The sequence below is a fragment of the Eutrema salsugineum genome, unplaced genomic scaffold, assembly GCF_000478725.1.
Source record: "Eutrema salsugineum unplaced genomic scaffold, Eutsalg1_0 scaffold_13, whole genome shotgun sequence".
In the NCBI taxonomy this organism is placed as follows: Eukaryota; Viridiplantae; Streptophyta; class Magnoliopsida; order Brassicales; family Brassicaceae; genus Eutrema; species Eutrema salsugineum.
Window position 1 is genome coordinate 1,931,163 of NW_006256885.1, and position 12,465 is coordinate 1,943,627.

At 37.1% G+C, this 12,465-nt stretch overlaps 5 protein-coding genes and 1 non-coding gene across 6 annotated transcripts; 5 read left to right on the top strand and 1 right to left on the bottom strand.

Annotated features, from left to right (window-relative positions):
* The first annotated feature begins 1,035 nt into the window (after positions 1-1,035).
* Positions 1,036-2,140, top strand: LOC18024587 (putative F-box protein At5g36200). The gene is made up of 2 exons (XM_024159233.1): positions 1,036-1,326; positions 1,370-2,140. Exons 1-2 carry the CDS (start codon positions 1,036-1,038, stop codon positions 2,138-2,140), a joined length of 1,062 nt encoding a protein of 353 aa, XP_024015001.1.
* Positions 2,141-2,916: 776 nt separating this feature from the next.
* LOC18024588 (putative F-box protein At3g20705) lies at positions 2,917-4,022 on the top strand. The gene is made up of 2 exons (XM_006406295.1): positions 2,917-3,377; positions 3,464-4,022. Exons 1-2 carry the CDS (start codon positions 2,917-2,919, stop codon positions 4,020-4,022), a joined length of 1,020 nt encoding a protein of 339 aa, XP_006406358.1.
* Positions 4,023-4,833: 811 nt separating this feature from the next.
* On the top strand, positions 4,834-5,958 carry LOC18024589. The gene has a single exon (XM_006406296.2). It carries the CDS (start codon positions 4,841-4,843, stop codon positions 5,858-5,860), a length of 1,020 nt encoding a protein of 339 aa, XP_006406359.1. The 5' UTR covers positions 4,834-4,840; the 3' UTR covers positions 5,861-5,958.
* A 552-nt stretch (positions 5,959-6,510) lies between these two features.
* On the bottom strand, positions 6,511-7,264 carry LOC18024590 (probable histone H2A.2). Its single transcript, XM_006406297.2, has 2 exons — positions 7,010-7,264; positions 6,511-6,900 (listed from the first exon to the last, which is right to left on the bottom strand). The coding sequence occupies exons 1-2, from the start codon at positions 7,196-7,198 to the stop codon at positions 6,688-6,690; spliced, it is 402 nt and encodes a 133-aa protein (XP_006406360.1). The 5' UTR covers positions 7,199-7,264; the 3' UTR covers positions 6,511-6,687.
* A 1,428-nt stretch (positions 7,265-8,692) lies between these two features.
* Positions 8,693-12,244, top strand: LOC18024591 (organic cation/carnitine transporter 4). The gene is made up of 2 exons (XM_006406298.2): positions 8,693-9,159; positions 10,925-12,244. The coding sequence occupies exons 1-2, from the start codon at positions 8,760-8,762 to the stop codon at positions 12,088-12,090; spliced, it is 1,566 nt and encodes a 521-aa protein (XP_006406361.1). The 5' UTR covers positions 8,693-8,759; the 3' UTR covers positions 12,091-12,244.
* A 105-nt stretch (positions 12,245-12,349) lies between these two features.
* On the top strand, positions 12,350-12,422 carry TRNAR-ACG. Its single transcript has one exon. It is a non-coding gene; the product is annotated as a tRNA-Arg (tRNA).
* Positions 12,423-12,465: the final 43 nt, after the last annotated feature.

A 12,465-nucleotide genomic window follows, 5' to 3' on the forward strand; every position in this document is an offset into this window, starting at 1 on the left:
AGAAAATTGGGTCCGTAGAAAAAAGCTCAGACGTGGAATCGATAAATTGTCGCGTCTCTCGGCCATGAGAACAAAGTTTTGGGGTGTAATATAAATAAAATTCACAGAAAAAACTCTACTTTCTAATCACAAAATGTGTTGTTCTCATGTGAGAGTGGAATCTTGAGGATGTTGTTACTGTAATGCTGTCACGTGCGAGGATACTCGGTTCACACGCGTGAAAAATTCTGACCGACGTGAGTTAGATTATTGATGATAGACTATAGAGAGAATGACTCTTGTCTCTTGTGATCTTGTCCTCCTCATCATCCTATTGTCAGCCATTAATGGATCATCAAGTAGTAGAGAGTATTAATCTGTATATCTTGATGGTTTCAAACATCAATATTTTGAGACATTATCAAACAACGTGATTTTGGTTCAAGTTCAGTTTCTATGAAGTCGACGTTTACCACACTGAAGCTAATATCAACATTTCATATGACGAATCATCAAAAACATTGTACCAAACAAACTGAATTTAATGAAAAGAGCAAAACCAAAAGCTCAAAGACAAACAAGATTTCCCAAAATTCCTTAATTGTTTCTCGATATGCATCACTATTATAATCCTCATTGTCTTGAAAATCTTATTATACAAACTTTTTGCATCTTCGTTCTGCAAAATACCTTATTCATGAAATGTGTTAGATGAATTAGAGAGATTCATGAGAAAGTATAGAATTTAGTATTGTACAGTATATAGCAAAGATGCTATATATTGTTGTAGCCACAGTGTTTCAAGAGCCGGGTCTGGCCATTAATTCGTAAAATGGTCCTAAATAAGAATGGCCCAGTAACAGTTTAGTACTTCTTATTTCGGGTTTCGTCGGAAAGAAAAACTACATTTAGGGTTTCTGAGTCTTCAATAACAATCTATGGATAGCCTATCGGAAGAAATAAGCAACCACAGAGAAAAGAAGAAAAGAGGCTTTTTTTCAAGTTTGACCTAACTTGATCTGTGTGTACATCGATCCTAGTTTGAAACTTGAAACAATGAAGACGATGATATCCAATCTTCCAAGTGAATTGGTGGAGGAGATTCTCTCTAGGGTTCCGGTGAAATCTATGGGAGCAGTTCGATCTACTTGTAAAACGTGGAACTCGTTATCCAAAGATACGAGCTTTACGAATAAGCAAATTGGCAAAGCATCAGCAGCAAGGGAAAAGGAGTTTGTGATGATCAAGAAATATTCTAGTGTTTATTTGGTTAGCGTCAATCTCTACGAAACCCACAACAACAACAACAACAACTTTGATCTCTCCATAAACCGTCGAGGTCAACTTGTTACCCGAAAAACTTCATATCAAGTATGCAATATATCTCAAGTCATTTACTGCGACGGTTTATTGCTATGTGTATACAGACAGATCAATAATAGTTTTGTCGTTTGGAACCCGTATTGGGGGCAAAGAAGATGGATCAAACACCAAAAATGTATTGACATGTTTGCTTTCGGATACGAAAAACCATACCGTCAACACAAAAATCTTGATGTTTGTTTGCTATAATCACCTCGAAATCTATGATCTAAGCTCTGATTCATGGAGGAGGGTTCTTAATACCACTCTTGATCGGAATATAAAGATAGAGTATGGTAAACCTAGCGTGTCTCTCAAGGGAAATACTTATTGGTATGCTAGAGGTGTCGAATCACGAAGTTTTTTCTTACTCTGTTTTGATTTTACAAGAGAGAGATTTGGACCGCGTCTGGCTCTGCCATTTGACTCTAATGTTGATTGCGATTTGTGTTTATCTAAGGTTAGAGAAGAGCGGCTTGCAGTGTTAATGCGAAGGCTTGATACGCTTGAGATGGAGATTTGGGTTACGAATAAGATCGAGCCTGATGAGGTGTCGTGGAGCAACTTCTTAAAAGTTGATCATATGAAGCTACTCACTTGCTTTTCAGTGTTGACAAATTTCTTCATTGAAGAGGAGAAGAAAATCGCTGTGGTTTTTGGTGAAGGTTACAAGAGGTTTGAAGCTTGCATGGTTGGAGAGAATGGTTATTTCAAAAGAGTGGATCTCAGAGAATCAGCAGACATACAACTTTACCCATTTGTGTGCTCATATGTTCCAACTTCTGTCCAAATTTTATGAACTATTACATTTTCTTTTTTGCTTTCATGTTCTTTGAACAAGATTAGCCAATAAATATTAATATTCTTCCTCATCATTTTTATATGAAATATGATAAAGAATTGAAGGGAAAGATCACTTATCTGGTTTCAAAACCAAGATCTTGAACATACTTTTAGTTAATTCCTCTGTTTTATATATTTACTTTTGTTCTTTTTGTAAAAAAAGGAATTAATATACTATTTTCCTCCATCATGATTCAGGTTCCGTTTTCTAATCTCTACTTTTAACTTCAGTTCTGTTTCTTGCTAATCACTTCTATATGAACTTTACCACATTAAAGCTAATCATCAAACATCAACTAATTAAGTTGCATTGAATCTCCATGACTAGCCATCAAACATTTTGAACCAAACAAAACTAGAATGAAAAGATTAAAACCAAAAGCTAGACCCACTTTAAGTTTCTGTTTATCATCATTGATTCAACCTATGTTGTACCTTTTTAGTCATAACACAGTCATATGCTTTGTGATAAGATGAATGCATCATCATCAATTGTCACAATGTTTCAAAAGCTGCCTAATACGTGTAATGGGCCTAAATATGAGTGGCCCAATAACAACGTCTCCACCGTCACTAGGGTTTCTGTGTCTTCAGTAACAATCCATCGACAGCCTCTCCGGTATAAATCAGCAACCACAGAGGGAAAAAAAGGAAAGAGTTTCTTGAAGGTTGACCTAATTTAAATTTTATCTGTGTGTACATCGATCCTAATTATTTTGAAAACTTGAAACAATGAGGACGAGGATATCCAATCTTCCAAGTGAATTGGTGGAGGAGATTCTCTCTAGGGTTCCGGTTAAATCTATGGAAGCCGTTCGATCTACTTGTAAAACGTGGAAATCTTTATCCAAAGATACGATCTTTACGAATAAGCACATTGGCAAAGTAGCAGCAGGATCAGCAATAGCAAGAGAGTTTGTGATGATCAAGGACTATAGTGTTCATTTGATTAGCGTCAATCTCTACGAAACTCACAACAAGAACAACTTTGATCTCTCCATACACTGTCAAGGTCAACTTATTACCCGAGAAACTTCACATCATGTATGCAATATATTTCAGATCTTTCACTGCAACGGTTTATTGCTATGTGTATTCAAACCGTTCAAAAATGATAGTCTTGTGGTTTGGAACCCGTATTTAGGGCAAAGTAGATGGATCAAACTCCGAAATAATAACCACATATTAGACTGGTTATCTTTCGGATACGAAAAACCATATACCGTCGCCACAAAATCTTGATGCTTTTCTACAATCACTTAAAAATCTATGATCTAAGCTCTGATTCATGGAAGGTTATTAATGCCACTCTTGACCGGGATATAAAGATACCGTATGGTAATCCTGGCGTGTCTTTGAAGGGAAATACTTATTGGTATGCTAGAGTTAAGGGATCACAAGATTGTTTCTTACTCTGTTTTGATTTTACAAGTGAGATTTTTGGACCGCGTCTGCGTCTGCCATTTGACTCTAGTCCTGAATGCAATGTGTCTCTATCTGCGGTAAGAGAAGAGCAGCTTGCGCTGTTTGTGGAACTGTGGGATACGAATGAGATAGAGATTTGGGTTACGAATATAATTGAGTCTGATGCGGTTTCGTGGAGCAAATTCTTAAGCTTTGATATGAAGCCACTCGCTTACTTTATAGAGTTTACAAGTTTCTTCTCTGACATATCAAGAAAAATTTTCTTCATTGAAGAGGAGAAGAAAATCGCTGTAGTTTTTGGTGAAGATCGCTTGACGTTTAAAGCTTGCATGATTGGAGAGAAGGGTTATTTCAAAAGAGTGGATCTCAGAGAATCAGCAGACATACAACTTCACCTATTTAGGTGCTCTTAAGTTCCAACTTCTGTGCAAATCTTATGAACTAGACCGCTTACATTTTCTTTGTTTGCTTTCATGTTTGAACAAGATTTGTCAATAAACATTATTATTCTTGCTTATTTCTTCTATATGCAATATGATAAAGAATTGAAAAGCAAGATTAGTTATCTGGTTTCAAACCAAAATCCTCAACATAGTATTTATTAATTCCTTTTTTTTTTACTTTTGTTCCTCTTGCAAAAAAAAAGAATATACTATTTTCTAATTTCTACTTCTTTTTTTTTGCGCATCTCGTCTATATATGAAATCTACCACGTTGAAGCAAATCATCAAACATCAACTAATAAAGTTTCATTGAATCTCCATGATTAGCCATCAAATATTTTGAACCAAACAAACTATACTGAATTAAAAGATTATAACCAAAAGCTAGCTAGATCCACTTGCAGTTTCTGTTTTCTCATCGTTGATTCAACCTATGTTGTAACGTTTAGGTTTAGGTCATAACAATCACATGCTATACGATAAGATGAATGCATCAATGTAAAGTTTACCTAACTAAGAGTACTGTAATTAGTTATATGATTTCAAAACTAATCATCTACATAGTTTTTCTTTGTACCTTCCCATTGCAAAAAAAAAAGAGAAATACTCCATCTTTGAAAACAGCAGAGATGAGATAAACCGAGCTAAAACCGAAACCAAAACTTTGTTTATACTTCGATCGGTTTTGTGTTTTTTTTTGTTCCACTTGTGTGAGGAGAACTTCGCACGTGCGAATTTCTTATTTGAATGACCTTATCCACTTTTCTCTGCTCTTCCTCTTCTCAGCCATGGCGTCTTCTACTCTCTTCAAACTCAATTCACAGACCTTCAAAGCTCTCAATCCATCTTCCTCTTCGCCATATCATCCTCAATCCATAATTTCAGATCTTCATTTCCCTAAATCACTCTCACGACATTCACGGCTCAGTCACAAATCCACCACCACTACTCGTTTCCTCGTTCCTCTCTGTTTCTCTCTTCCTTCTCCTTCTTCTCCTCCAATTTCCAAAGAAGAAGCCATTTCTCAAGCCAAGAATTGTCTCTCTTCTTGTCTCATCAAACCACTTAACAACCCCAAGCTCGCTTCCCCAAAACTCAAGAGGCTCAAACAACCAAGATTCCGTCTCGAAATCCCAATCCTTGACGACGATTCTCCTTCCTCTCTCTCTCAGCTCGCTTCTTCGATCTTCAGTGACATACCCATCTCGAGAAAAGGCTCCAATGTCAAGCTTCTCTTCCTCTGGCCAGACCCTTCTTTCATCGAAGCCGCCGTTAAAGCTTTCCGGTCCGACAATACCAACCACATTGCCGTGTCTCCGGTTTCAGAATCCGTCAAAGGAGCTCTGAGATCTGCTGACGTGGCGGTTTTCATGGCGCCGGAGAGATCGCAACTGGAAGATGTGAGAAAAGCGACGGAAGGTTTCTCCACCAAGCCTGTGGTGATGATGAATCCGAGATGGTTGTACGAAGAAGAGAAGAGCTTTGGAGATGAATTCAACGGATTCATCGGTTCCTTTGAAGTGATCTACGCGTTTACAGGATTAGAAGTGAGAGGAGTGCTGAGTAAGAGAAAAGGAGTGATCTTTAAGTGTGTGAGAGACGGTGTTGTGAGTGGAGAGAGATGGAACGTTCTCGTTGAAGAAGAAGAAGGCAATGGCACATTGAAAGTGGTGTCACAATTCAAAGCTAGGCCATCAATCGATGAAGTCGAGCTTGTTCTGTATAACTTGATGGCTATGAATTCGCCTATCACCAAATCAGCAAAGTTTCTCAAGGATTTGGTTTCAAACATCACTGGGAAGAAGTAGTTGATTAGTTTCCAATGTGTAGTATTTGTTCTTGTTCAGTTTTCACTTTCCCTGGAAATAAAGAGAGATCCCCTATAAAGGGTCGGTGTTTTTGATAAAGAAACCTAACTCCATGAACCTAATTAACCAATTCAAGAACTTGGCGTTGAAAGAGTCTTCTTTTTCCATCATACGGCTAGTTTCTTAATGCATGCTTTCGATACAGAGTCAGAGCATGACCAAATGATATCCCTTTTTGGTGATTACAACAGAAACTTGGTACAAGATCAGATTTTTGTTGAGAATGTGTTCAAAGGAGAAGACAAAGACTAGTTGCTTCTTACCATTCATGACCTTTAATCACCCAAGAGGCCATCATTGGTGTGAAGTGTGAACAGATCATGATAATTATATAGGAAGAGAGTTTGAACAAAAGCATTGCTCAACAATGAAAAAACAATACAATTGGAACTTGATACCATTAACCCACACTGCAAACGTTATGTGAACTAACAATAGAAGTTGTAGAACAGCGTTTTTAATCAGAATTTGACCAAATTTGGCTTCATAATCTGAGCGGTCGCAAATTTGGGTTTAATGGCCAAGATATGCAAATTCGTTTGTGGATTCCAATAAATGGGACAAAATTTGGGTAAAGAGAATTCAGAATCAAATAATAACATCCATTCATTAAGATCAAAGTTTAGTTTTGAAACAGAAGGACTCTACACGGTAGCCTAATGATAAATCAAAATTAAAAGAAAAAAAAAAAGCAAAAACAAGACCTAAGCTTAATCTAAATCACGCTACACATTTAATCAGCTGCAAACCAACAAAACAGAACTGATCTAATCGTCGTCACCGGAAGGTTTAGATGCAGCACCACCCTTCTTGGGAAGAAGATGATTGTGAATGTTCGGCATCACACCTCCATTAGCAATGGTCACATCACCAAGCAACTTGCTCAGTTCCTCGTCGTTTCTCACCGCCAATTGAATGTGACGCGGCACGATTCTCGTCTTCTTGTTATCCCTCGCTGCGTTTCCAGCCAATTCCAAAACCTACACAGATCCAATTTTACAAAAACCAAACCGGTCAGATTACGGTTTAATACATTAACCTACTAGATCGAAGGAGATGGAGAAGTAGGAGAAACGAGAATTAAGTTACCTCTGCGGCGAGGTATTCGAGAACGGCGGCCAAGTATACCGGAGCTCCGGCACCAACACGTTCGGCGTACTTGCCGTTCTTCAGAAATCGAGCGATACGACCCACCGGGAACTGGAGACCGGCCTTGCTACTCCTCGACGTCGACTTCTTAGCAACGCCAGATCCGAGAGTTTTTCCACGGCCCGCCATTTTTGCGATTTCGAAGAGAGGAAACGAATTGGGAATTTCAAATCGAAAAGAGGGAAGCGTACGAGTTTACACAGTAGACGCAACGCACTCGGGGATATATATACCTTGTAGAGACCGCCTGAGTTATGCTCATCCAATAGGAAGCAATCACTCGGATCGGTGTGATTGCCGTTGGATCAGATTAGGATCAACGGTTAGAAATCGAGACTCTTAGGGACGCATTATACGGCAGATTGACCGAAATACCCTTCAACGAGTGTACTGAGTGATAACGTTGTTATAGTCAATCAAAATGTATTAAACAACGTTAATGTGGAAGGGTTTGCTGAGAGACAGTTGTATTAAACAACGTTAAATACTGTAACCTAATAACCTTTGCTACAATTAGAGGATATTTGTATTTGATTGATCAATATCAAAACTTAATTTATTTTATAAAAAAGGATATAGATGAATTTTATAGAAAGTTATTACAAAATCATATACTTTCTCCGTTTTTTTATTATATAATGTTTTAGAAGTTTTTTTTTGTTCTCAAATATTTTATGTTTTCAGTTTTCAATACAAAATTAAATTTATATTATTTTTGACCTTTTTGTATAGTTTGAATTAAGTTTGAATAGATAATAAATATTATTTTTAGTTTAAAAAAATAAAATGAATATTTAATCTGTGTGTAAAAACCAAAACCGTCAATTTTTTTAGCACAGAGAGAATATCAAATTACAATCCAAAATGCCAGTTCAATTGAATTTCCTATTTAATTTAAACGTCATAAAATCTAAAATAAATGGTAAATTATCAGCTATACACAGAATGGTTAATAAAAATCTAGCTGTTATTTTTTTTTGTCTGCAATGTAGCTGTAAATTGTAAGAAACATTGCCATAAATAAATAATAATGAATACTACCAATTTGATTCTTATATTGTCGGCAAATTTTTTGTACCAATATTATGTTTATTAGATTTTACAGCTAGATTGCCGACTGAAAAAAAAAATTTACAGCAATCTAGTAATAATTTATAGTATATTCAGATGGTAAAATTGGTACTATAATTTTGATTATAGCTTAACGTTGGCAAACGGAAGATTCAGGAATAGAACGAGCATGCGATATCCGTAACATAATTGTATATGTTCAAAATGGAGTTCTTAAAAATATGGCTAGTCAATTTAGCATTGACCTGTTAAGTGTTAAGAAACACATATAAAATATAGTTAATCATGTATAATGTATTCAACGATTACGCTTTAATTAGATAACTAACCAAATAGTATTTCGAAATGAATTTATATTAACAATGTAATAAATGAATAATATAGATTGTGGGAAACTATTATATTTTTATTTTTTGATGATAAAGATTAAAGACAACTAATAAACGTGATTAAACAAGGAAGAAAAGTTTGTTTTGCCGATAACAACCAGCAAAACCCTCTATAAATACGACAAATAAGCCGTCTCCTTATTCGCGTCAAACAAATCAACGCCTCCAAAACCAAAAACAAAATAAATAAAAAACACTGTAAAACAAAAAAACTCGAAATCGAAATAAGTATGGAATCTCCGGAGGAAAACAACGTCCGACAACCACTGCTGGATAATCCGGCGAAGAAAGAAGCGGAGGAAGTGGAGAGATTATGCATAGACGAGATGCTGCAGAGATACTGCGGCGAGTTTGGGAGGTGGCAGATGAAGCACTTCGTGCTGACGTGTCTTGCTTGGGCACTAGAGGCTTTCCACACGATGGTGATGATATTCGCCGATCAAGAACCCGAGTGGAGGTGCGTCGGGTCGGATTGTCGGGTCGGGTCATCGTATTGTGATATGGATCCGGGTTCTTGGGAGTGGACGGAGGGTAAAGGGAGCTCCACCGTGTCGGAGTGGGGATTGATTTGCGGCGATAAGTATAAAGTTGGTCTCGTTCAAGCCCTCTTCTTCACCGGTTGCATGATCGGTAAGTTTTTTTTTTTGTTCCTTTTATGTCTTTTGTTTTGATTGGAATATTTCCATAACAGAACAGATCATATAACAGCTGTAGGTATCCCACGTCGAATTCATTTTATTTTTTTCCATCAAAAATTTAGGTCATCAAAAAAAATTAGAGACTTATTAATCGTTTTCTTAAGATCAATGAATCTCAAAATATTTAAACACAGAGCACAAACAAAAATTAGAAAATCTTTTCTTTTGAGGGTTTATAAAAGAGGATTAATTCAGAAAACCTTTTTTTTTTTGGTCAAGGTTCGAAAACCTTCCTTATTTACGGGGATTTAGCTCTTTTCGAGGTTTATCTGATAATTAATGAATAAGATTTGACTGTATTTCATTACGGTTGTTAGTTGTGCTTAAAATATCGATCGACCAATAAATTAGTTTAAAGCACTTCGATGGGCACGTTGGGGTTAATCTGGATCCTTGCGGATCATACCACGTGCCCTGATCACATGACTCTTGTATGATATGTACCACCCAATTTTGTTATATATATTTGAAATTTTTGGATGATAATGCTTTTTACCCATAACGTTAATAATAGTCGGTCCAAATTTGACACACGGAGAATAAATGAATTATTGCCGCATAAGAATAGAAAGCAATCTACAATAGTGATAAAAAAAAAAAGAGTTTTAGTTGTTGTATGATATAATATACGTGTGTGTGACTGACAAATGAATTGATCAGTCACATTACATTCTATCTTCTTGCCTTTTTTGGGAATAAAAGTCATAATAATATTCTTCTTTTAAATTCCGTGGTAATGCTAAAAAATGGTTTCATTGAACTGATCTGAAAAGTTAGAAAACACAAACATTTCGTGGTGTGGCATGCGCCTGCCTAAAAAAAAAATACATTTTGTTATATGGCCGACATCATTTCATTCATCTTTCCGTTTTTTTTTTTTATCTTTACTTATATATTATAAGAAATGAAAGTTGCTATTCAAATTTTGAAATATCATCGATTTTTCATCATTTTTTGTTAATCTGGTAGCTATGCTCTTGATTAACTCAGTGTTCGTTCGTGTTTGTATTTAAATTTTTATAGTGATGATTACAACATTCACGTTCACATTTGAAAGTTGAAACTAACATGACCACAAGCTTATCTAGATTACATAGATAAACTATGCTATCATTCAACGCTTACGTATCTACACAAACAAACAAAACGATAATTATAATATCAAACTCGTGGATGTTGGCTTAATAATAGAAAAATAAAAAGTTGTTGGCTTATTTTGGCTTACGTTTACATTAGCTCATAAAAAAGAGACGGTTTGGCTTTGGTTTATTCAATGACTAAAGTTGCTACATGGAGTATTATATATAATCAATAGGATATCCGAAGGAATATCCAATTACATTTGCATATTACGTAAGACTTGTCAAGCTCCAATGACACTGAAGATATCTCAAAAAGATTGTGAAGCATTGGTCCAACATATCTCAAAAAGCACACTTCACTTTGGTATTGTGAGGCTGAGGCATTGGGCCAACATATCTCAAAAAGCACTTCACTTTCGTAGACCATACATACATTATGGTCCCAACATATCTCATATTATGAACTATCAAATCTTGCAATAAGTCTTTAACCAATGTTTTTTATTTAATTTACATACCTTCTTTTTTAAAAAATTGTATACTTTTCTGAACACAGTTTTGTGGTTACAAACATGGCCTAATGAAATTGTAAGGACTCCATTTTATTATGTGCAGGTGCGGGAGTATTCGGACATCTCTCGGACTCGAAGCTAGGAAGAAAAGGCTCACTAACCGTCGTGTGCATCATCAATGCAATCTTTGGGATCGCGACAGCTTTCTCCCCAAACTACTGGACCTACGTGGTTCTCCGATTCTTAACCGGTTTCAGCACCGGTGGTGTTGGCCTAACCGCTTTCGTCCTGGCCACTGAACCGGTAGGACCAAGCAAACGTGGTGTAGCCGGAATGTCAACATTCTACTTCTTCTCTTCAGGCATTGCGCTTCTATCTGGCGTTGCCTACGTTTTCAGGTCGTGGAGAGAGCTTTTCATAGTCTCCTCATTACCGTCTCTCTTGTTCTTGCTCATTGTTCTCCCATTCATCCCTGAGTCTCCAAGGTGGTATCTCATTAGAGGCAAAGTAGACAAGGCCATGGAACTGATGCATTCTATTGCAAGAACCAATGGGCGTCACATTCCCGTTGGAGTCACTCTTGCTCTAGACGACGATAAGGAAAATGAAAACGGCCAGAGGAATAACGCGGTTGAGGGATCGCTAAAAGACGTTTTACAGTCGCCTCTGACGCGGATCAGGCTTCTCTTAGCTATCGCAATAAGTTTCATGGTGGCGATTGTTTATTACGGACTAAGCCTCAACGTAGGCAACCTCAAGACCAATCTCTACCTCAACGTTTTCCTCAACGCAGTGACGGAAATGCCAGCGTTTGGTATAACGGCGGTTTTGTTAGACCGGTATGGGAGGAAACCGTTGACCATAGGGACACAGTGGTTCAGCTGCGTTTTCTGCGTTGTTGGTTTCGTTGTTGGAGGAGTTGGTCCTTGGAAAGTGGTTAGGATGGTTTCAGGGGTTTTAGGGATATTTGGAATGGCTGGAACGTATAATCTGCTTTTCATATATATAGCGGAGCTGTTTCCTACGGTTGTGAGAAACGCTGCTTTGGGTTGCGCGACTCAAGCGTCTCAAATGGGAGCGATTCTTGCGCCGTTCGTGGTGGTTTTAGGGGAGGGTTTGCCGTTTGGAGTGTTTGCGGTTTGCGGTTTAGTTGGAGGTGGGCTTGCTTTTTACTTGCCCGAGACGTTGAACAAGCCGTTGTATGATACGATGTTTGGGATGCACGAAGCTGAGAGTGAGAGCAATAGAGGAAGACAAGTACTGTGTTAACTGTTTAAAAGAACAAAGATTCTAGAATCTACTACACAATGACGCGGAAACATAAGTTGAGATCTTAGGAATAGATGATTTGGTTTCTTTTTTTTAATACTTGTTTCTAGTCTCATGTGTTATGATTTTGAATCAAAGTCCTTGGTTTTGACTAGTGAACATGGTATCAGAATTAACGTTGATTTTGTTACACACATATCATTGTAATGAACTTTAAGTTTTGGGTTATAAAAAGTTTTGGTTAAATGGTTAACAATCAGGTTCCATGGCCCAATGGATAAGGCGCTGGTCTACGAAACCAGAGATTCTGGGTTCGATCCCCAGTGGAATCGGTACACGAATGTGTTCTTTTTTGTGTTTAAGTCATTTTTTTTT